The sequence below is a fragment of the Macrobrachium rosenbergii genome, chromosome 22, assembly GCF_040412425.1.
Source record: "Macrobrachium rosenbergii isolate ZJJX-2024 chromosome 22, ASM4041242v1, whole genome shotgun sequence".
Classification (NCBI taxonomy): domain Eukaryota; kingdom Metazoa; phylum Arthropoda; class Malacostraca; order Decapoda; family Palaemonidae; genus Macrobrachium; species Macrobrachium rosenbergii.
This window is the reverse complement of record NC_089762.1, coordinates 19,868,702-19,894,171: the sequence shown is the minus strand read 5'-3', so window position 1 is coordinate 19,894,171 and position 25,470 is coordinate 19,868,702. Positions and strand designations below refer to the sequence as shown.

Below are 25,470 nucleotides of genomic sequence, written 5' to 3'. Positions count from 1 at the left end.
CTCTGGTCGTCGTGTCATGGAGAGCATTTTTAACTGGGCTGTAGTCGTGGGCGAGCCGACGCAGGAAGTGGTAACCATTAATCGGATTGTTTACATAGTCGGCGTCTTCTCCTCCCCAGCTCTCAACGTACCTGCAAGAAAGAATGATCACGAACCAAGCAATGACGTGACACATGATGATTCCTCCTGGTGTCATCCCGGGTTCAAGAGAATTAGGTGGGTTAAGATGTCTGTCAATCGGAATAAACCGTAAATGGAAGTCTGAAGCTTTGACTGAAAATCGTAATTTGGTGTTGTGGATTCACTTCACGAATTTCCTCATATTATTGCGTTTACTTATATTACTCTTTAAATCAGACTTCGTGGCAGTTGCCTTTATTTATACATTAATCACGTTCCATACATTGGTGATTCAGTTATACATACATACATGCATACACACATACACACACATACATACATTTATATATATATTTATATATATGTATGTATATATATATATATATATATATATATATATATATATATATATATATATATATATATTAATAACAACGAAAGCGGTGTCTTTCTTTGGAGGAGTGGTAGTAATAACAAAGAGGAATTAGAGCTTTCTGGTGATAGAAAACTTATTCTGTTTTCTCTCTAGTTCTTAGCCACGTAAAAATAAGTCTAAATGTATTGTCACACTGTTTTCTGTAGTTAGGTGTATTGTCACACGCATATTATATAAGCATATATATATATATATATATATATATATATATATATATATATATATATATATATATATATATATATATATATATATATATATATATATATATAAGCATGTATATATACAGTATATATATTTATATATATGTATATGTTTGTATATATATATATATATTTGTATATATGTATATATATATAATATATATATATATATATATATATATATATATATATATATATATATATATTGTCTGTATTGAAAATGTTTGGATTCATGACACGAGTATCAGTCAAATCCCTTGAAACATTCCTTCCTCAGTAATTTCCACAACACAGATTAAAACATAACTTGCAATAGTCCAATAAAAAAGGTTTTGCCTCTTCTAATAAATAAATAGAGAGAGAGAAACTATCCATACCAAACATTTTAACAAGAAACACAGAGTCACCATCTATTCTTTCAAAGGAAGCTTACTCATGGTACTTTAAACATTTATGACCGCTTGAAGCAGATGCCAGCTTTCTTTGATATGCAAAGCATGTATTAAAATAATACTGGCCACGAAAGTTGTATTCTCCTGATAGCTGTATTGAAAATAAAGTAAGGACGTTTGACATGGCCTAGTTCGGATTCGCTACGCACATTCGACCACAACTGTCTTCTAAAATAACCCTAGACTGTGCCGTGCAGAAAATGTAATTTTGTAACTTTTTTTTTTTTTGCAAAAGAAAATGTTCGTTACATTTACCTTGCAAATGATGGGGGAACTATATGCATACCTCTTTCTGTCAATTATTAGTCTCCTGCATTTCCATGCGTAACACAGAGACTCGTAAGCTTGCTTTATTAGCATAAACCAGGATCGAAATTCGAATCCCAGGCAAAAGACGGTTTACTCTTTCCCAGTGAGACTGGAAGTCAGAGAGAACCATAGGGAGGGCCAACTTCTTATGTGCAGCGTAACTTGGCCGCCATTTTGATTGTGTGTAACTGGAACTGCAGTGACAGCAACGTTTTGTAAACAAACGTGCTCTGAGTGCATTGCAACCCACTGTGGGGCCAACAGTTTGTCTTTATGGTGGAACACAACAAACTGCTAATGTTTATTTATTTGACAGCGGTTGAGATTGCTCATTTTATGGACGTATAGCAGAAAATAAGGGTACAAATAGGCCTATATAAGTATGTAACAGTAAGAGGACACTCAGATACATCACAGCCAAATGTGACTAGATCAGCAGAACAGACTTTACTCCAAATAACACCTATTTAGGTAATTCCTTAGTGGGATAAAAATTTTATTCTTCTCAGTTATTTTTACAGACATGTAGGCCTATGTGGTATATTTGTAAACAAAAATAACCCATAAATGTTTAAACAGTTTTATTCAAAGTTCTGTAAAATAAAATAAAAATAACCCTTGGAAAAATGTTTAAACAATTTTATTCAAAGTTTTGTAAAATAAAATAATACATATTTTCAAATATTTAGGCTATTTAAAATTACCTGTGAAAGGACTGCATCTGGAAAAGTGATTATTGTACTTCAATGTCATTAAATGATGGCAGATATAATAGGCCCTAGGAGAAGAACATGCTAGCAAAATGTCAAGCCTTAGCAAATACCATCATGCCTTAGCAAAATATGCACAAAATGCTATGCCTGTACACAACCTATTGGAAATAGGTAGTATTTAATTACTAATCACGTACCACCACCAAAGGCATCAACACATACACATAGCACACATTGTTTAGCATTAAAATCACCACCAGTCCACCACCAAAAGCATTAACACACAGCAAGCTTAATCGAGTTAGACAGGGCTATACTTATCTGTCAGTGTGAAGACTTGTTAACAAAATACTCATTGGATTAATATGAATTCATTTATGGGAAATTTTCAACAGTTTTCTGTTTTTACGTAATTTCTTTTCTTTGGATGCTTTATTCTTGATTTTCAATTGATATTTTAGTCTCATTTAACATACAATTGCTTCAAAAACTGTACACTTTGAGAACATGAAGGTGTACACAAAAGATCTCAGTTGACATTGCGCCTCTAGCAACCTCCAGTTACACACAATCAAAATGGCCGCCGGCGCTCAGCCAATTACAATGCAGCACATAGGAAGTCGGCCCTCTCTATGGTTCTCTCTGATAGCAACACTGGTTGTCAGGGAAGTTAGGCGGAGCTCATTCAGTGATCATCTGATGATGATCCTTAACAGTAGTGCAACAATGGGGTCGTCCTCCACTTTTTACAATGAATTTATCATATTTCCTCGTTCTCTCTGTTTTTGTATACATGATTGTTTTATTTACGCTAAGCTGCCGAGCAATATCTACGATAGAGACATTAGCCTTATGCAAGCTAATGATTGTGGTGCGGCTGAGTCTGTTGCCCATGATCTTATCGGTGCAAGTGACAAGACAGTTTAGTTTAACTTTCCTGCCCGAATGTGGAGTCACACGATAACATACGACGTTATGAGATTTTTTTTTTTTGTTTTTGACAAGGATAATGGTTGTATTCTTTCTTTCTTTATTTATATATAATTTCATTGATGATTATTCAATATTATTTTATTAGTCAATAAGCTTTTATCTGGATTCGAAATATAGTTTCTTCTTTGACTCTTTTGCCCAATCATCTGAAGTGAAATTTTTCAAAATATTTTGTCATTTTTCGTATTATGAATTTTTCACTCACCATTCTTTTTTATATTGTTAACCGTATGATTAGTAACCAAAGTCGTATAAGAAAATTACATTTCCTTGTAAATATCAAAAGAACAAATTACTGTTAGGTGAACGAAAACTTCTGGAACATGTTGCAAAACATTTTGAGTGACTGTACAGGTTTTATATATATATATAATATATATATATATATATATATATATATATATATATATATATATATATTGTATATATATATTGTATAATTATGCAGCAAACGAGCTGACCTGACCATTATCACAGAGAAGCCACGTAGGTCTAAGAGAACTATGTTTGGCGAATTATAACCCCCATTCCTTTGTTACCACATTTTTCTCGATCTAGGGCGTTGCCATTGCAAAAAAAGAGACTGAAATCACGAGCAAAAAAATGAAAACACAAAAAGGGTAGTAAAGCCCAGTCACAAGAGACAGATATGGAGGTCAGGGAATACAAAGGAAGGGGAAGAGCGTAGGGCTTCACTCCGCAACCTGATAAATTATGATGAAAGCGAAAAGTAGAAGTAGGAGTCTTTTCTCAATCAGTATACAAAGCGAGTGCCATTATAATATGCATATTGAATAGGCTTCGGTTTGGACGAACCACCGCTGATGATGTGAAAATTGTGCAAGAGCGCCTGATTCCAGTACCACTCAACGCTGACCCGACCCAGGTTGTTCTTGAACGTTACTCTAGTCTCCGCAACAACAACAGCAACAATCGGAATGAATTCGCCCGTATTATTTTCGACGACGAAGATGGGAAAAGAAGAAAAAGCAAAAATGAAAAATGTTACCCACAAAGAAGCGTTGCGTTTATATGATCGTGCGCTTCTGAGTGGATACATTTGCTATATGTCTTCAAATTATCATGCCTGAAGAAGTGCCAGTGTCTATCTCTTCAGGTATGGTTAGCGTTGTGCGTATTATAATGGCACTCGCTTTCTATGCTGATTGAGAAAAGTCTTCTACTTCTACTTTTCGCTTCATCATAATTTATTAGGTTGCAGAGTGAAGCCGTGCAGCCTACCCCTTCCTTTGTATTCCCTGACCTCCATATCTGTCTCTTGTGGCTGGGCTTTACTACCCCTTTTGTGATTTCATCACTTTTTTTGCCTGTGATTTCCTTAACACACTGCACTGCTGCTTGGAATTATAGCCTGAACTCAACTGGCCGGTTGTAACCTCTACCATCCACGCTTGCATCATTGTCTAATTGATTGAGTGATTTATAGATTTTAGGCATACATGTCAAACACTGGGGCAACTAAGGCCATTCAGCGCTGAAACGGAAATTGACGATAAAAGGTTACAAAGGTGTAAGAGGAGGAAATCTTCAAAGCAGTTGCACTATGAATCAATTGTTAGGAGAGGGTGGACAGTAAGATGGAAGAAAGAGAATATGAACGGAAGTACAGTAAAAGGAATGAAAGCAGTTGCAGCTAGAGGCCGAAGGGACGCTGCAAAGACCCTTAAGTAATGCCTATATTACACCGCATGAGGTGCACTGGCGGCACTACCCCCCTGTGGGGCGCAGCATGTCTAAGCATTATATTCTCTGCTTCTTCATTGCAATTTGGATGAAATACCACCCAAAGTTTCTCTGGTTAACTTCAACTCGTCACTTGTAAGTGAAACTTTTGCACATGAAATTCCATCCTCGGGTAGGCCTACTTCTCTTCCCTTCTCTAGATATGCATTGTATTAAAATATGACATGTTCGCTGCATTTACTCATTTCTCTTGTCGGGAATGCATGGCTATACCTTTCGAAACAGATTATGTTGTTTCAGTCTATTATTCTTGTCAAAGAAAAGGGGTAAACTCTCTAATCTGAAAAATTTAGTCGTCATATCTAGTGGAGTGAAATTATGTACCGCTCCAAGTCTTTTCGAATTCGTATTTTCATTGACTGTAAATCCTATTTATACTCAGACGTCTGGGTGAATGAATAACTTGGCACTGCAGCTTGAGAACAACTTGAAAAACGTTCTTGCAAGGCTGTTATATTCTCTTGAACTGTATGTTACTTCCCAGTATCTAGCACATTTGTTTAAGCTGACAGCTCAACACTTGCATCTTACTCAACTATTAGAACTTCATTTCAGCGATCTGTTCTCTTCTTTTAGTTCTTTTCATCAAAAACTAATCATGTATCATTCATACTTGAGCAGATGATCTATTCATCACTTTCATTATCCTAAATTTCGCTTCATCTTTTCAAACGTATTATTGATCTGATTGACTGTCCTACAGTGTGACTAAGAATTATTCTATCTTTATAATTTTAGCTTCCGACTAAGATACTGGCTTATCATACAGTATTGGGATTAGACAGCAGAACTCGGTAAGAAAGCGAATGTGCTCCTTACTGGCAACATTCTTCTCTAAGAACCTCAACCAGACCGTTGTTATTACTTGAAGAGACTTTTCTAAATTGCTCAACCATGCTGTCTCATCAGTACTGGAGTTCTTACATTCAACTTCAACAACAGTATCTTGGTCGTGAGATTGCCTGATCTTCGATCTACAGATCTTTTTTATTATTGCTTTCATATTAAACAGCACTCCAAAGAGTTCACTGATTCGCCTAATTCCTGACATGGATGCTTTGGTCTCTTCCACGTGAAGGAGTAGGTTGATGTCACTTATGGAATAACGTACTCTGTTGAAAAGATGCTCTTCAACTTTATTTTTGTTATTCTTGTAATGGCAGAGTTCTATTTGAACTTTTGTTTCAAAAAAAATTTCAAATCATCCACGCAGCATTTGGTCAATAGATAAAACATGAACAGTTCACCAGGTCAAAGTCTACTGGTTTTCCGTTAAAGCTGCATCCTGACCATAAACCAGTAGACGGTCCTACAAGAAACCTTCCTCGCGTTATAAAATTTGTTCCATGAACAGATGTTTCAACCATTCTAAACAACAATTAGTGCAAGTTACAGATAACTTAAACTACAAGAGCAGTGATAGTATCTTTGAACATCATGTGCACAATTGCTTATACATACCGAAATGAAATTTGCTCTCCTTTCATATTCTGAGATCGACATTGGAAGCTGTTCTGAGTACTCAGGAGCATTTAGTTACTTGACAACATCACTTATATATCCTCTATCTTGATAGTTTTTTTCCTGTGCAGCAACACTATATAAAACATTCGCACTTTTATCCTCGCATACCGGTGACAAGGGAGAAGAAATCTATCCACAAATATACTACTGTTTATTATATTAGATAGATTCACTACAGATCTTTAGCACCCTTACATTTCATCATCTGACAGTAAAAATTCAAAAGGAACTGGGATAAAAAAAATACTTTGAAATATTTACTCAGTATAACAGCTAATATCTAAATTATAAAGAGACACGATAAAGAAAAACTGTGACAATCCACTTTTTCTAAAATAGTAAGGTATCGATTGAATTATTCATCCCTTAACCAGTGAGACAAGCACACATTATATCCCAAGGTTAATTTTTCATTTATTGGCCGAAAAATAAAAAAAACAAATTTCGGAAATCAAGCTAAATACATTGACATCCTTTTACCATTATCTCTAACAAAAAACCATTTTTACGAAGTCAAGAAATTACGAATAAAATAAGCTTCCCATAAATTTCCCTTGCAACCCTGGATCGTCATACCGCTCAAAGTTACACGAATTTGACACCATTAATCTCCATAACTTCTTGACTGACGTTGACAAGTGTTACTTCATTTTTTCATAATATCCAACTACTCTGAACTTTAACTTTTGCAAAATTATGGTGTGGACCCTCGTGTTGCACCAGAATATGTGCTGTCTACGAGATATCTGCAGAATAATCAACAAGAACACCTGGATCAAAATTACTTTGACGAATTCCACGTGCAAATCATTCCAGCAGATAATCCAAAGCATATACAAATGCAAACGTTGAAAACATTGCGGAATTTCACATTTCTCTTCTTTGTAAGTTCGAAAAACTTTTTTTTTTTTGCAAAACAACTGGAACGAAATAGGCGAATTTGAATTCAAGAGCTTTCTGTGGTCCGTTGCTTTTACAGATTCCCTCTCTCTGCCTGATCCAGCTCGATAGCCTCAAACAGGGCTTTGAAGTTGCCAGCTCCAAACCCCTGGAAGAAAAAAGAAACAAAGATGTTTATTGTTGGAACATGGAACTTCCCAGAGTGAGTTACATGAATTCTCAACTTGGAGAGATCGTTGTGGTGCTCACGTGATCTTTCTTAACAGATGCCTTAAACTGAAGTGGTCTGCTTTATTCTATATACGGAAAACTTACACTTGGAAAGCTTACTACTGATGAAATAAAACTCTTAATGGTTGGCTTATAAGTAACCCAAAAATATAATGTACATGTTCTGAAATGTAAGGCTCTATACGTAACTGATTACACGCCGAATATCTCATGAAAATCAAAATTCCTGTCAAACTAAGGAAAGCAACTCACGGAATGGTTGTGTCTTTGGATAACTTCCAGGAAGACCGTCGGGCGGTCTTGCATGTTCTTGGTGAAGATCTGGAGGAGGTACCCGTTGTCATCGTAATCCACGAGAATGCTCAGTTGCTGCAGGATGTTCATATCCTCCACGATCTTCACTGGGGAAGTTTTTAACTTCTCTCTTAATGTCGTGTAGTATGAATCGGGGACCCTCAAAAACTCCATTCCTCTTTCGCGCAGCATCCGAATCTTGTCAGAGAGAGCAAGAACTTGTCCATTACCAGTCATAAAACGTCTAATACTGCATCAGTATGTTTCCTAGGTCCTTCCACGGTAGATATTACATTATTATTTCCATTTGGCAAAATCAACAAGTACGCAAGCATGCGTGGAAAGACTGTAAAAACACCCCGGTTGAAATACCTTTCTTAAACCAGAACATGGGAAATGAAACACGGTAACAAATATAAAAATGGAAACATTCGAATGCCCAAATTAGTTTGCTACTGAAGGCGTTACTCACAGTTGAGATGATGTCCGGGGTATTGAGAGCAATGTGTTGAACGCCAGCTCCGCCATAGTAGTCGACATACTCTTGAATTTGGCTTTTCTTCAAACCTGTGGCAGGTTCGTTGATGGGCATCTGGAAGTGAATGTGCACTCTGGGTCATGTGCTCCTACTGTTCCGATGGAATAGGTTTCTTTTCAAGGGAATTAACTTCAACAATAATATGCGGGCTAAGTCTGCTTATATAAAAGGTAGTTGCAAGGGTAAGAAAATAATAAATTATAATTAAATTTCCTTGCATTTAGACAGAAGTGACAGGATTTGAAATGTATAGCAGTATAGTTAAAATGGACGTAAAATGAACTAAGGATAGTAATGATAAAATATCTAGGGGAAACTCTTACACAAGAAATTCTAGAAATTTGTTTTAGGTAGACCAATGAATGAATGCCGTTAAAAACCCAAGGAGAGTAATTTAAGAGAATGATGATAATGAATGACGAGCAAAATATGAAAAAGTAAGGTCTGATGGTATGGTAGAAGTTAAACACATCTAAACTTACAAGATACAAGATCCTTATCACTGATGATATCAAAACACAGATTCTACAGTACCGTAAGTGAACTTTTTTTGTTTTCATAGGGCACAAAAAAGATTGTTTCACTGAAGGAAACCTTTTTGTTAACAAAAAATCAACTCCTCATGCAAGTAAAAATTTTTGAGGAAAATGCAATGGAAGGCTCAAGACTGCCTAGTGAATTGACCTCTGAAGGAACATGAATGAATAATGGATAAAATGCCTCGGGTAACAAAGAATGAAGGAAAAACAAGCGTTCCTTTTAAAATCGGGAAAGGGGTCACTAGGCATACTTAAATTTAAAGCCCTTCAGCCTAAAGTCACTACAGTTCTGGGGGTGCAGTATGAGCAAAGAACCAGGGCCATCTAGGGTAGGTACCCCATCAAATTCATGACCAAAATCAGGGTATCTGAACAATGCACTCACAGCCAAATTACCTGCCATATAGCCATTAACACTGACCTTAGTACGGTATAATATTATGTCCAAATGCCCAATTCAAATAACCTCAAATTTATCTTTCAAGTGTTAAGCATCCTGTATAAGTATGCTACGCTCGCTAGGTTACTCTGGGTGGGGCCCTCTCCAAACGTGGTTTCCCCCCGCCAACAAACAAGAACACGTGAAATGACGCACTTGAGCATAATCCTGACTGGTGATAATGAGATGAAAAATCAAAAGCCCACGACAATTTGGAAACTTTTGTAAAAGAAGCAAGATTACAGCGAATGCCATTAAGAGTCAAGAATGACAGAAGAAGCTAATCAAACAGTAATGTGATCAGACCGCGCAACTGTTTGACTGGTATAGGCACTTGATACTGATGTTGCAGACTGAATTGCTGAATAAGTGACACTAAATATCATTTAATAAATCAAATACAATAACACCTCAGCTTGACAGATACTTTGGGGTCAGGCTTTCTAATAAATACTGTAACAAAAGTCTGTCAAGTAACTTATACTATGGCCTGCACTTGAATATTTTCTAAAAATCTTAGTGTTACCAGGAATTCCACATACTTCCTGACCTAAACTAACCTCTACTTTACACTTAACATTCAACTATATAGATATATTTAAAAATGTATGACATCCACAATGGTAGCCAAGCACAAAATAATCGTAATAATTATAAGTACAGAAGTCAGTAAAGTTGAGGTATTACATACTGGTTTTGAGAAACCCTCCATTCAAATCACAAGACCCATACGTTTGAGCATTTTATTTACCTTGATTGTTTCTTCATAATTGGTCATAACAATGGAGCGCAGAGCAGAGTACTTAGTGTGGACCTGAGAATCATCAACGGACCAAAACCTGTGGAACATCAAATGTTTCTCGTACCAAGAAGCTGCGTTTTCCATCTGAAGGTCTGGTTGGTTTCCAACAATGTGGTCGACGAATTGAAGATTGGGCTTAGGGCTGTTGGGGAGAAAACACCACCACTAACTGTTTGTTCAAGGAAAATGCGAATGAAACTGGAAGAGCAATGGAAACTCTAAGGTTGGATTTTATTAAGCAGAAATTGCACAGAACTGAGAATGTCTCATTGCCTCAAAAACCACTGGTTCATAGTCCATTATATTATACTTTAAGTGAAACTTTTTAGTTGTTTATCCTAAACAGTATGTACATGATTTTCTACAAGAAGGTTTCAAAGAACAAGGAAAAGTGAACGTTGACAATTGCTGCATAGCACGAGACAAGAGCTTATCAGTGCAAGGAGAAAAACCAAATTATAGATGACCAAATCCAGACGTCGCCAGTGAATACCCAGCAACACTAGACTACACAGAAGTTACATTCCAAGAAAGTCACCAAATAAACCTAACTGTTATATGCCCAATTATAAGCACAGAATATGAATATGATGTTGCGGGAAATATGGCTAGTCACCGGAATCAAGATGCCACAAGCAATATGACTGTTGTGGTAAGACATCAGTATATAGTATCTGCTCTGTGTCACAGTAACCTAAGTTCAGAAGCATTTCATTGGACTGCCTCAGAAATCTGGAAGTTAACAGTATCCCAGACATGATAATATCTCCACTTAATGAGGGGATGTTACTGATAAAACTAAAAGACAAGCAGTGGCGATGAGAACAAACAGGTATGTTTGAAAGTTAATGTGAATGAGTGGCCAACGATGAAGAACATGGGAGAATGTATCTATCTTCAATCAGCTGTTTGTAGCACAAACAGTTTAAATCATTATCCAAAAAATACCCCCGATTCGCCTCAGGATTTAGACCCGGCATAGGGGCCTTTTCCATTGGTAGCTCAACGTCCAGGACGGACGGAGTCTGGCACTGCTCAGTGCTCGCAAGTGGCACTGGCAGCAGTTGAGGGTCAGGCATGCCTGACGAGGGGTCCGGAGGTGCAATACCTCGCGGACGACTTGTGTTTGGCTGCGGCAGAGATTCCTGCCCCAGCGGGAGATCGTAGCCTCTCGGTGAGTTTTGTTCGGGGGCGTCCGCTGGGCGTTGCTTGTTTGGGCAGCCCTCCCAATTGGTGGAGTGGTCTGCCCGCTTGCACGTCCTGCAGCGGTACTGCTCCTCCTGAATCTCTCTTCGCGGAGGGGGAGGACCTCTTGGTGGGCCAGCCCTTCGCGATTGGAGAGGGCTAGGCCTGAAATAGGTTGGGTGGCGCCCCTTCTGCGGACCACTTTGGTGGGCGGAAGGTGGAGGTTTGTCATTATTGGGAGTTACAACTGGGGCCTCCGTGGAGGAGGTAACGTGGCTGCGGAGTGGCGTTGGTGTCAAATCAAAGGTAATAAGACCAAATAAACAAAAGCTAAAACCAAGAAGACTGTCATACTTTCGCTTAAAGAAACATTAATTCGGCCATACATAAATGACAAACTAATCCAAACAGCACTTAATCTTTGTCTCAAGCAACATGAAAAAACGTTTTACAGTCTCGTTGAAAAAGTTTATCTTTATGAACAGTTTTGCTCAAGGTCAGTTTTGGGATATAATTTGATGACGCGAACATAAATAATAAAAAATCATGAAAACATAAGCTAGACTGGTCCCAATGAACTGAAAAAGTTCTGAAAGGACTGACACCACTTACAGTTTCTCCAACAACTTGTCCTGTGAAAACAAAGGTTTCTTGAAGCCTGGTAAGAAAAGTCCCTTGTAGTTCCCTCTCTCTACGAAAGTGTGAGTTGTATCGCCATACTGTGGAGAACAAACATTCATCAACATCGAACGCTATGTTACCATACTTGAATAAAATTTGTCTATACTTTTTGAAGTGAATATCATCTTCTCATTTCCAACATATGATTTGGTTTTCTGGTTTCAGAAATGATTCTGAGACTGTATTTTGCAATAACTACGGCATGAAACTGTCATCTGAAGCACTGCTACGAAAAGAAGTAATTGTTAACAGGATGTCAATATAAAAATACAACAGAATCGTAAGTAAACTTGTAATATTTAAGGAACTTTTAGTAGGCAAAATACTGCGACTTTCCGTGATCTGTTTAGTGAAAGAACTATAAGAAGCATCCAAAGTACTTGAAACTGAAATAACAAAGTTATCCATCTTATAGCTATTTAACTCCTGGGACACATCAAGGTTTCATGATGAATTAACCCTGTGATTAACTTAGAGAACAGCAGTTTAAAAATGCCTTCTTACCGTCTGCACCACCGCGAAGCGGACTTTTCCAAATTCGTCCTGTTCTTCCCAGATATCTTTAACAATCTTGGCTCCCCTTTGTTTCGCCATCTGCATAAAACAAAGAAATCAGTCAAATAGGTAAAAACATGCCATTTTTTATATGGATATATATCATGGGTTTTATATTCCAACAAATAACTATTAACGTTACACCATTTGCTATGTAACTGTAACAAAGTCAACGAGAAGGAAAAAAAAAGTTTGCGTGCTTCACACCAATGAAAAGTCATATGAGACCAGTAAACACAGAATTAGGCACAAAGACCTAAAACCATTACCAGGGGATGACAATAAAAAGCGATATCGAATTGCCGGTCATTCGACGGAGTTTCATTTGGCCTATTCTCGGTAACAATTTTGTTTACTTAGCTCTTTATACTGTCTGCCACAACGATAACAAGACCCTTGAGTAAGAACAGCTCTGTGAAAGTGTTCAGCTTCAGGTACCGTTTACGTCTGCTAAAGAGACTCCTTCATCACCTTATTAATTAGTCATTCTAATGTCTAATGTCTGCCGTAAGTACACTTTTATTTCAATCAAAACAGGGTATTAACCCAGTATGTATCGACCTACGCGTTGCCTCCGAGGTGCTAGTACTAAACATGGGGGAAGCTCAAGGGGGCGCCATGTTTAGTACTAGCCCCTCGGGGATCAAAGTATTATATAAATAAATTTCTGTATATTTCTATTTATTAACAAACGATATCTTTGATCGCCGAGGGGCTAGTACTAACATGGTGTCCCATTGAGCTTCTGCCATGTTTAGCACTAACACCTCGGAGGTGACGTGTAGGTCGATAAATACCGGGTTAATACCTCAAAACAGTTACGACACTCAAGAAAGCAAATGGAGCCCGCCAGCTGGACAAAACACTACCCTCAAAAATAAATTTGGGTGACTGATCACAGGTTATTCCCATTAGCATAAGCCTATTTCCATTCTCCTTGAATTGGATTTCGCAGGGCCCAAATGTTGAGTTGAATTTAAATGAATATAGAAATTAAGACACCGGCCCAGCACTGGGACCTATGAATTGACAGTAAGAAGGTTTGAAAGGTGTAACAGGAGGAAACCCTCGCAGTTGCATTAAGGAACAATTGTTAGGAGAGGGTGGAAAGTAAGATGGAAGAAAGAGAATATGAACGGAAGTACTGTAAAAGGAACGAAAGGGATTGCAGCTAGAGGCCTAAGGGACGCTGCAAAGAACCTTAAGTAATGCCTACAGAGTACCGCATGAGGTGCACTGGCGGCGCTAGCCCCCTACGGGGTGTACCTTTATACCATATTTCTTTCAGGTTCCTGTTAGTTATTATTTACTTCCCTTTAACTGTCCAGATACCTGAACTTACTCTTCTTACATTTCACATTCATTCATATGTCCTCATACCTTACCTTCATAATGCCATCTAAATCCTCGACATTGAAGGCAATGTCCTTCACTCCATCACCGTGGGTGACCAGATGCTGCCCCATCTCGGCGTTGCCTGGGTTAAGGGCGGAGGCGAACACAAAGAAGATCTGTACAAGAAGTACCAATTAGAGATCATCAACATTACAAAAATTAAAAAAAAAATATTACTGTTACGTCTATTTACTCGCTTAAATTAACTCCTGCTATATATAAATGCCAAAATGTGCGTCAATATTTGAATTTTATTAAACGTAAGGAGTTTAGACTGCTATGAATAAAATAATTAGCAAATACCAAAGCACACTATTCTTTCTTCAGAGAATAATAATAAAGAATTGTTTATATCCAAAAACTAAGAAGTTATCTTTACTCAGTTGAGCGGCATGAATATTAGAGAAGGAGAAACATTTTATTTTAAAATTATTCGCCAAAGAAATAATTACATATTAGCACAGAATCTATCTTATACAATTTCATTTCACTAAAGGACGAAAATTTGATACCAAGACAAAGACGTTATACCGAATGAACAAATTTATTCTGATTTAAATGGCAGTGAAAGGAAAGCCCTTTTAATTTAGTCATCTTGAATGACTAAATTTTAGCTGGCACCATTTGAAAAAGAAAACTATGCACACTGACATCATATATATATATATATATATATATATATATATATATATATATATATATATATATATATATATATATAATGAATTTATATTTATATATATAATGTATATATATATATATATATATATATATATATATATATATATATATATATATAAAATGTGTTCGTGCATATATATTTGTGTGTTTGTGTATACATGTATATTTGTACATATAAGTATACACTTTATGTATGTTTGAAAATTCTTTTACACATTTAGTTCCTTCTTTCAGATGAAAACTGAATTAATTTCAAACTCATCTCATTTTGTCTCGTGATTAAAGCTGACATTTAGCATACAGTCACTTATACACAAAGTGAACTGCAACTCCAACCTAGAGATACAAAGGCGCCATAACAGTGGCTCCTTATGCAGTTATTTGCACAGACTCGAGGTGACGTAAGGGTTTTGCGCATCAGCGAGGATATCCACCGATAATGACAGGGTCGTATGGACTCGGTAATACCCACCTTGTTTTGCTTCACTACGTGGTAGCAGACATCGCGGGATCCCGTTTCCAGACCTTTGTAAGCATAAGGCTCAAAGCCCATGCGCGCTGAATAATAACTGGCAGCCTGGAAGGGACAAAACAGTGATTTATTATACATGGTATTTATAATAATTATGGAATTTTGTCATGCTTTACTGCAAGATATGAAATCTCTATCAGTTTTGATGAAATGGACACCACGCAATTGGCCAATATGCATCAAAGTGGAGAATAATAAAATAAATATCCACAGGTATTTTCATGACTCACGGTTCGTTGTCATGTCCTTGAAGAATGTGATTTTGTTATTAGTCTAATTTATAATGCATTGCACCAGTGTACTTTCAGAAATGTGACATGCAGAATAGGAATCAATTAACTAATTCACGTGAAAACTTCATGAATAAGAAGTATCCAAATATTTAACCGCCATTCTCTCTCAGTTACCAACAACGGATCGTACGACTGTTAAATGAGGATAAAAACAAATAAAAACTCAAATGTCAAAGTTGCCCGACCAACGGAAGGCGCCTCTCTGTCCCACACTTGTATAAGACGCCATACACTAAGTCTTTCGTAAACATAAGTCGTAATTTTCTTCGATTCGGACACTAGGGAAAAGAAAAACACTGCAAGAGGTACGAAACGCACTTAAGAACAAACTTATGAGGTCTTAACCACGCATAAAAAAGAGAAGAAAACGGTGCGTAAATTCAAATTAATTTCATTTTATTTACTAGAAAATAAGGCCTGAACGAAGGGCATGACATTAAAGAAATCAAGTTTTGTTGGACGTTTAAGACCACTTGACTGCAGCGGGTTAAACAGAAAATGTACACCATTTTAAGCCTCATTCTGCCCGAAGCAGTAGTATATTATGAGGCTTTATGCCGGCAAGGGTTCTTGCTCCTCGATGGGCAGCTCTTCTTGAAATGTTAAAAAATGAAGTGGACAGGTTTCCGAAATCTCACCGTCGTCCTGACAGAAATATCTCGACTTTATAAGGCAGTAAGACAGTGAAAATTGTTCGAGGCCATGAGTTTTACCAAGGCAGTAATTTTATGAGCTATCAAACGCAACACTGATTTTACAGCTATCTCAACACCGCTAAAAACGCGAGATGAATGTTTATCATTCCTGAAAAATGAAAGTGTAGTATAATTTTTTTTTTAATCCTTTTACCCCATCGGCACTGGTAAAACGGAATAGAAAAATGATTTCAAACTCAAATCAACTGCAGAATATCTTCAATGGAAACAAACATCTTACACCATCGATCAGTTAAATCATTCTGCGACCATCACTTAGTTACACAATAAAGTTTGTTAGTCAGGAATGTCAGTTAAAACCAGTTGGTAAAACAAGTCTGGGTAGCCTAAGGTTAAGCCACATTTGGGATGGGGTTATAATATGCTACGGGTAGCCAGCCGGCAGGAGGACCAACCATCTCTGGCCTAGCGTTTTGGCGCGCACAAGGCTAGAAGTTAGGAGTATGCAGCATACCGCTACTGTAGAACAATTCCACAAATCCTTTTGTCCATACGTCTTCTTCCCACTTCTACCAGAAAATACCGGAGGTTTTCTACGTAGTAAATTGGAGTAAGGCAGACCTTTCTCCATCTATCGATAATGTTTTCCTCTGATTCCCTTACGTCCTTTGTACAGTTATACAACAAATGAGACATGAATCATGAACAGAGTCCTTGCAAGGTAAAGATCTCGGCGGGGAAATAATGTTCCTGAGCATTGGAAAGAATTTCACGTTATTCTGAGTTAATTTAGTATTCCGCCTGGCTGTGATACAAAGACGTACAGTGACTTTAGCCACTGGGCCATCAATAGAGCTGAAAATAGTAAGTGTATATTGACTCGGCTATGCATATGTCCGTCGAAATCAGGTTTTTCTACTAGAATCAGTATCATCTCATCACCACCATGAATGACGATTGGTAAACTGGTAACACGTGGCTAGTTATGACTTTTTATCACATATATCTTCGCATTTGTTATAATCACAAATATTACGCCATAAATGATTAATGTCCAGTTCACATATACCTTGGGAATAACTTACACCCAAGGGGAATTATAACTGGTAAGCGCTTCGATGAGGCAATTGGAATTCCCCTGTGGTATAATGAACTGGATATATATATATATATATATATATATATATATATATATATATATATATATATATATATATATATATATATATATTACGTCCAAATACTTCAGGTCATCCCTATGAGAGCTGATACTCAGCTCAGTGTTCTGGCTAAACTGTTTTAATAATAATAATGATAACGGATTTCAACCCCCAAATTAAATGAGCCCAGCCTTTTGCAAAGTGGCAGTTTAAAGTATTTAGGAAACGCTGAACTATGCAAAGAAATCCACACTTCAGACCTCGAATGTAGCGAAAGAAAAAATGTATTTTAATATAAATTCAGTATATTCTAAAACCTGCTCTCTCTAGCCATCCGTGAAAATCAAGTCTAAAGTTTCATTGTATTCACACGCCTTGATTTACCTGGGTATAAACAAGGTAATATACGAGTATACAAAATATGGCTTTGGGCACAATGTGGCACAAGTGTTCTTCTGGTTGGGTATTTACACATTTCGGTGAATTTCAGTTAAGCATTGTTTTTATTCTTTTCCGGCATTATAGGTCTCAGTGAGAACGCCAATATTTTCAGGAATACGATCCACGACAGCAAAAGAATTAGCAAGGCGTTAATTTTACACATAAAAATCTATGGAATACCTTTACCATTAGAAAGGTAAGACGGTCATTGTTCGAGGGGGAAGAGTTTTTATTTCATTTTTTCTTGTGGCCATAAAGAATCCACTGAGAGTGATGACCTTTGCATAATTCAACAAGGGGACAATCGAGTGTTCGCCCTAGGCATAAAAGGTTGTTTTTTTACAAAATTGATCTGATAACAAAAGTAGCATCACCTTCAAACTGAGAACCTAAGTACCATTACAGTTTTTATGTGAGATTTTCATTAGATTTTGAAAATGGGCGTAAGAAATGTAAATGGCAAATGACCCCGAAATCTGGGCATGACAAGAATTAAATTTTGAAGACAACGTCACAGGCTGTAGCAGAGAGAAACGCTGGCATTGAAAAATAATCATCACTGAATGGACTGTATGCAGCATAATGAAACATAATCTGCTTGGGCAAAGTATTTAGCGAATTCTTGTACTTCAGAAGAACTCAAAAGTCCAAATCTATCATGAAACTGAATAATCAAAAGCTTTCAGGTGCTTCATCATTATCGAACAAGGTTTTGGGCTCACGCCGACGGAGCTGCCATGACTTGCTGTTCAAGGATTCAGCAGGACTTTAGAAAATGAAACTCATCCGGTGCTGAATCATGATTACCCTATTACGCCTTTACTCAAATGACAATGACTGAGGAAATGATAGGAAAAGGGCTTGCAATCCAGCCAATTCAGAGACAAAAGCACCGACGTTATTAAAAGTTCTCTAACTTGGTTAGGTCTACCGTTGCCGACATTAGTTAGTTCCGTCTGTTTTCATATTAGAGAAAAAATAACAGAATGGAGACTCATAACCTCAATCTGCTGTCCTCTTTAAGTGCCGGCTGATTTTAACAATTTAATAAAACACCTGCATATGATGTACATTACCGCACCGCAACAGGCAGAAAAAGCAGACATTAAACAATGGGAGATGTAATTTGCATGTCCATAATGGTACTATGAATCCCTCAAGCCCTGCCATGGTGGATAAACTACCGCCAATCTTCATAGAGGTCTACAATGCTACAGAGAACACAGTGTCGTTTTCCATCGGTGTACCAAAATTCCAGCCAAAATCCTGAGAATGTCTAAGTTTATTGAAGAGATAGTAAATAATATAGACTGCTTCTCATGCCATGCTGCCTTCTGCTTCAATGCACAGAAAATTAAACTGCAATACATAAATTAACGTCAACCAAGGAAGCAGCCTGGAAAAAGCTGAAACACGAAATGTCAAAATAAGAGAGTAAAATATTACCAAAGAAATCAAAGCTTTCTCAGGTTATGCCCTTTTCAAAGACAGACAGACAGAGAAAGCTAGCCTACCAGCCAGTCAAAGACGACGTTTTAAACTAACCTACGTCTCCGTCCGAAAAGTTGTTAAAAATCTAAACCACTCCAAACTTAATAACTAATACTGTATAATCATCGCTGAACTTCCTGAACAGCGAACCGAGTTATTGAATATTCTAATGACTTCGTTCTTTTCCCTACGGTATACTGTTTCTCTGTTGACAAGCTGGTGAAGGGATGGAATCCTATTGAAAAATTAAAATACAGTCTTACGTGTCTGCGGAAGGCGATGGCAGTACAGAGTGAAGAATTTCTTGAGGGCAATGACCCAAGTAATACTTACAAAGAAAACAGTGTTTCTTGCAATTGAAAAAGATAACTTCTGATTGACCTCAATCAAAACTAGTATAGAGAATCTTGATAAAAACTGGAATATTATTCTTTAAAAATGACAGAACCTTGATAAAAAAAAATGGAATATTATTCTGTAAAATGACAAAAGTCCTAAATACTGTACATCTGGAGTACGATAGAGAAGAATTCACCCCTATGAACAAGGTGAGTTTCCAAGTTAGGTTTGAGGTATACGCCTTTGAACGACGTTATTGTTTGCACTTTACAATATTAAGGTATCAGAACAGAATCCAGGTTCACTAATGTCCCAGGAAAATTGTTAAGGATATCAAACGATGAAACAGGAAGGAAATTTATCTTTGGAGTCCTCATATTAACTAAGTTTTGTCTATTAGAATCTCAGGTACAATCCAATTCGACAATGATCATCATTTAAAGTAGGAAACCAATTAGTTTCCGAGGTGCTTCGAAACCAAGGAAGACAGCGTAGGGTAAATAGGGAGTTAGTACTTACCAAATAACAAATACGCCGAAGTTTCTTCGGCGCAATCGAGTTTTCTGTACATCGTATAATGCTGCATGAAAATCTTAGCAACGGCCCAAGAAATTTTCAGCCGCGGCCCATGAAATTTTCAGCCACGGTCCGGTGGTGGCATGTGTTATTGGCACCTATAGTGGTGCCAGACGCACGATCACGGCTAACTTCAACCTTAAATCAAATAAAAACTACAGAGGATAGAGTGATGCAACTTGGTATGTTTGATGATTGGAGGGTGGATAGTCAACATACCAATTTACAGCCTTCTAGCCTCAGTGGTTTTTAAGATCTGAGGGCGGACAGAAAAAGTGCGGACGGACTGACAAACAGCCATCTCAATAGTTTCCTTTTACAAAAAACTAAAAAAGGATAAAATAAGATGGCACATTGGGATATGTAATCATGGGTAGGATTACAATTCCCAGTGAAACTTCACATGATACTTGGAAAGAGACAATTGTTTCGCAGTCAACAAGGACGGAAAAACAGTAGTTGGGTACCAAACCGTCAATTTATTGTAAAAAGGTTTGTTGAAGCTTTTAGCAGAAATTTAGGTAAGCAAAGCATTACGCAAGGTCTCGTCAAAAAAAAAAAAAAAAAGGCAAAAGAGGATGATGTCCTTTAACAGGCTACCCGGATATGTTGGTCAGAAATTCAAGTGCTTGCGAATGCAATGAGCTGAACTTCAAATAATAATCTGAATATGAAGAATTTAAAGGCCGGAGAATCTTCATCACCTACCTTCTTTAAAGTCAAGGTAAGGATAGTGTGAATATTACTGCAATAAGTCCTCTTTAATTTTTTTTTATACAGAACTTTCGCCACGATGGCAGAGGGGATTTTACCATAAAAACATAGTCAGAAGTTCTCCAAATATAAGCATGAAAGCAATATAATAACAAGTGTAAGTAGATAGCCAATTACAGACAATAGTAGACAAATGAACCATAACTGGCTTGGACTTTGTGTTCCTTTCAACAATGCAGTAAATGAGAAACTGGCAACACTATCCCTGTCCTGCAAACTCAGGTACCCGGCATGTATGCGCGATGTGAGGTTGCAAGCAGCAACGAGACAATAACATTCTTTAGGACTTTTCCATGCATCGGAAATTTCTGGAAAAACATTCTCTGAAAGCTTCGGCTAACTTTATTTTGGACAGACACGAAGAGAGAGATTAAATATTTCTGGTAAAATAAGGTCATGACTTGACGAAAGGAGAAAATAAATTGAAGAACCTAAACTTCTGCCATGGAGTTCCCTCGACCCTTATCCTCAAGTGTTCGAAAATTTCTTAAGTGCATTTCGAATAATATAAGATTGAAAGGCAAAAACAACAAGAAAGGTTTAATGATCAGCACCGAGTCAGCATTCAGGTAAATGGCACCTGATCCCTCACAAGACGTAAAAGGGATCTGCGCACTTAGTGATAATAAAGAAAATGAGAAGAATTACGATGAGCGCTACCCTTCAACTGCGTAGAAACGATGTGATTCGCTTTGCAGCAAAGTCACCAAAGTAAACACAATGAAAATTTACAAGCAAGCGAGAAAAATTCCGGTAAAGCAATGACGCAGCGACTCAGCTGTAGTGTTTTATTTGTTCCCTCGAGCTTATTTTTGTTAAAGCCTGGCCAGGTAGGAGGTAACTATGACAAATGAGCAGTCTTCCACAAAATATTTAGGAAATTAAATGACGCCTCACTCTGAGTTATGTATGAAAACAGACTAAAATAACTATAATTCTTAACATTTTTTCTTTTATTATTATTGCAAAGACACGGAATAAAAAAAGAAAAGAGTATAATATTCAACAATTTGATGCAAATTATAACATTCATCGACTTTACTTGTCAATAAAAATTAAAAAGGTTGCCACAAACAATGAAAAACAGTCATACACTAACAACACACACACACACACACACACATATATATATTATATATATATATGTATATGCATATATACATATACATATATAGTATGTATAAATAAAGGCAATACCACGAAGGAAAGTGCAACAACGGAGTGGTGCTAGGCCTTTCGACTTGCTGTCCTTTACTTAGCAGACAGTAAGTCGAAAGGCTAAGCACCACTCCGTTGTTTCACTTTCCTTTGTGGTATTGCCTTTATTTATATATTCATCACGTTCCATATTTTCCTGATTCATTTAGACGTATGTATGCATGTATAAACGAAAGACAGATAACTAGTAAAATCGTTACAACTGTATTTCACTATATAAAAAGAACAAGGAAGTCAAGTTCTTAATAATTATTAGATCCAAGGAAAAACCAATAGAATAATATATAGTATGAACAAAAGAGTACTGAGAAAAGAGCAAATGGGACGGGAAGAATTTATATTCATAAGAGAGAGAGAGAGAAAGAGAGAAATATTCTTATGCTAGCAGTGGCTTAATCAAGTCGCCTCTTCAAGGCCCAAGACAGTGTCCGTGACAGCAAAATCACCCTTCGCTGACCCAAGAACTTTTCGTTTGCAAAAGTCAACAACGAGCAAAAGGTGGTGATGGCGTCAAAATTCAAGCACAAAAGCTATTTTCTTTTTTCAGTGCAAATCACTTGTGTCAAGCTCATTTTGCCTATTCATCACAACTAAGATTCATACAAGTCGCTGGATCCAAAAATAGTTAGAGGAATAAAACAGAAAGATAACGCTAACGAATGCTTGTAAATAAGTATTACTTAAATAAGAGATTTTTTGCACTTGCCATTTACACAGTAAAACCTAACAGTAATATATCTTCCTGAACTGGAGACTGGAATATAGAATTTAGGCCAATGCCCAAGCACTTGGAGCTATGAAGCCTTTCAGCGCTGAGTAAAGCATTTTTAATGTATAAGAGGAGGAAGACCTAGTAACTGCACTATAACTATAAACAGTTGTAATGAGAGGTGGAAAGTAAAAGGGAAGATAATATGAACGGAGGTACGATGATGGCACTAATCCCCGACGGACATTATCTTCTGCACTTATCTTATCACATTCCCCATTATTTACAAATGATTATATTCGTGCTGCATAATCATATGACTAGAAGTCTGCAGTTTACATTTTCCTGTATACCTTGCACTCTTTGCCTCACGTTATACAGCTTTGGCTTGAGCTCCCTAAGAAGACATACTGTACTAATCAAAGCGATTCAAAGCATTCTCTCTATTACATACATACTTTACATATTAAGTGTGTGTGTGTGTATATATATAAAAATATATATATATATATATATATATATATATATATATATATATATATAAATATGTATATATATATATGTATATATATACATATATTGTATATAATATATATATTCCATATATATATATATACATTTACTCGTGTATAAATATAAATATATATACACACACACACACACACACATATATATATGTGTGTGTGAGTATGTATGTATAATATGCATATACATACTGTATATATATATACTATATATATATATATATATATATATATATATATATATATATATATATATATATATATATATATATATATATATATATATATATATATATATATATATGTGTGTCAATAATCCGTTTTTCTCTTAGGGACTGGCTTCAGATAAAAAGCAAGTCACTCATGTAGCTGACACATTTATATATCTTAAACTTTTCATCGGTTCGTAACGTCAAAAAAAAAAAAAAACCCTAGCCCAATATATGTGTCTTGCAGGCATCCTCTCGCTCCATGGAAAAGCGTTCCAATCCTTTCCACTTCATCCATCCAGTATTTTACAAGGTGTCATCCCAAAACTTTTGAAACCACTCTACCGTCCTGTACTCTCTCCCCATGACCATGCCACCTAAATATCTCTATATTTTTTAAAACCCAGTTTTTTAACCTCACATTCCTCGCCCCCTCAGTCCTTCTTACCCAACATCTAGTGCTAAAATAGAAAAAAAATCCCGTTATCTTCCTTTGCATCTGCGCTGCATTTCATCTTTTCATTCATGCTACCATCACCAAATATTTATACCTATGAGAGTAGAAGAGAATATAGATTTTAGGCCAAAGGCCTAGCGCTGGGACCTATGAGGTCACTCAGCGCTGAAACGGAAACTGACAGTTGAAAGGTTTGAGAGGTGTAATAGGAGGTAAACCTCGCAGTTGCATAATGAATCAGTTGTTAGGAGAGGGTGCAAAGGAAGATAGAAGAGAAAGATTATGAACAAATCAACCACATACGCGCGTGAGTGCGTGCATGAACAAGAACAAATAGCTGTCAACTTATTCGGCTGAAATAAATAACTATACGAAACAAGTATCAATGAAGAAACTTTCAAATTCAACAAGTGTCCCACCTGGCCTATTTCGCAAACAAATCCACCAGCACCTGAAATAAGTTGTCTCACCTGTTTGGCGTTGCCCACCCAGAAGGTAAGATGGTCGAAGCAGAGGAAGCGGCCAGCATCAGGCTGAAAAGAAAAAATGAAAAATTGTGATAAAAAAGGGTTAAGACAAAACAAAGGCAAATCACACCAATTCTAATTTATTTCCGTGATGAAATATTACCAAAATAATATATAACAAAATTACGTCATTGTTTTTTCAGCAGAATAAAGAGCATGGCATAAAGGTAAATTTAAGCTTAGCTCATTACAAGCAGAATGATAAGGGATGAACTAGTTTATGACTACTTTTGAAAGTGCCCCGTGAGGGTGTCACTAAAAGCTAACAACTTTTCCCTCAACATCTTAGAGAGAGCAGTTCTTCAAAGGCTTAATAAAATGTAATAAAAAAAATGGAGTGCAATTTTGACATAAGATCAGTGCTACAATAAAATTTGCTTAAAACATTCAAATTCAGTGGAAGAATCATCGGTTTTTAATGCCAATTTAGTGTAAAAAGGTTTTTTTTATTTCATAATTCCAGCAAACTCCAGTATGGCCGTTATGCCTAGTAGCCTGCGTCGTCGCGCTTCTGAATATAGAAATTTAAGGAAAACAGGTATTATAGTAATATGGTTCAGCTCTTCATTCCACCAGATCTGCCACAAAATCGATCAATAGAATAATGATAATCATCATCAAAACCGAAAACATACGGTTCCGTGGAACCTTAAAAATCACAAAATTTGCCCCGCCCCCCAAAAAAATACGTATTTTCGAAATTCATGAATAAGACGTCCAACATAACTTGAAACAATGAACCTGAGACAAAAAATGAGTTCCGGTTGTCCCTGGTGGGAGCGATCATGCAAACTATCTCTAGTGGAAGAT

At 36.8% G+C, this 25,470-nt stretch overlaps 1 protein-coding gene across 2 annotated transcripts in view; it reads right to left on the bottom strand.

Moving 5' to 3' along the window:
- Window positions 1-6,651: 6,651 nt before the first annotated feature.
- The window catches only part of Hpd (4-hydroxyphenylpyruvate dioxygenase), a 25,139-nt gene continuing 6,320 nt past the window's right edge, over window positions 6,652-25,470 (bottom strand). For both annotated transcript variants that reach the window (XM_067124306.1, XM_067124305.1), the window contains exons 3-11: window positions 24,604-24,666; window positions 15,227-15,331; window positions 14,064-14,189; window positions 12,628-12,717; window positions 12,055-12,161; window positions 10,207-10,399; window positions 8,412-8,531; window positions 7,898-8,137; window positions 6,652-7,562 (exon numbers count right to left, since the gene is read on the bottom strand). In XM_067124306.1, the coding sequence (XP_066980407.1) occupies window positions 7,488-7,562; window positions 7,898-8,137; window positions 8,412-8,531; window positions 10,207-10,399; window positions 12,055-12,161; window positions 12,628-12,717; window positions 14,064-14,189; window positions 15,227-15,307 (1,032 nt within the window). In that variant the 5' untranslated portion in view covers window positions 15,308-15,331; window positions 24,604-24,666 and the 3' untranslated portion in view covers window positions 6,652-7,487. The remainder of the gene's footprint in view (window positions 7,563-7,897; window positions 8,138-8,411; window positions 8,532-10,206; window positions 10,400-12,054; window positions 12,162-12,627; window positions 12,718-14,063; window positions 14,190-15,226; window positions 15,332-24,603; window positions 24,667-25,470) is intronic.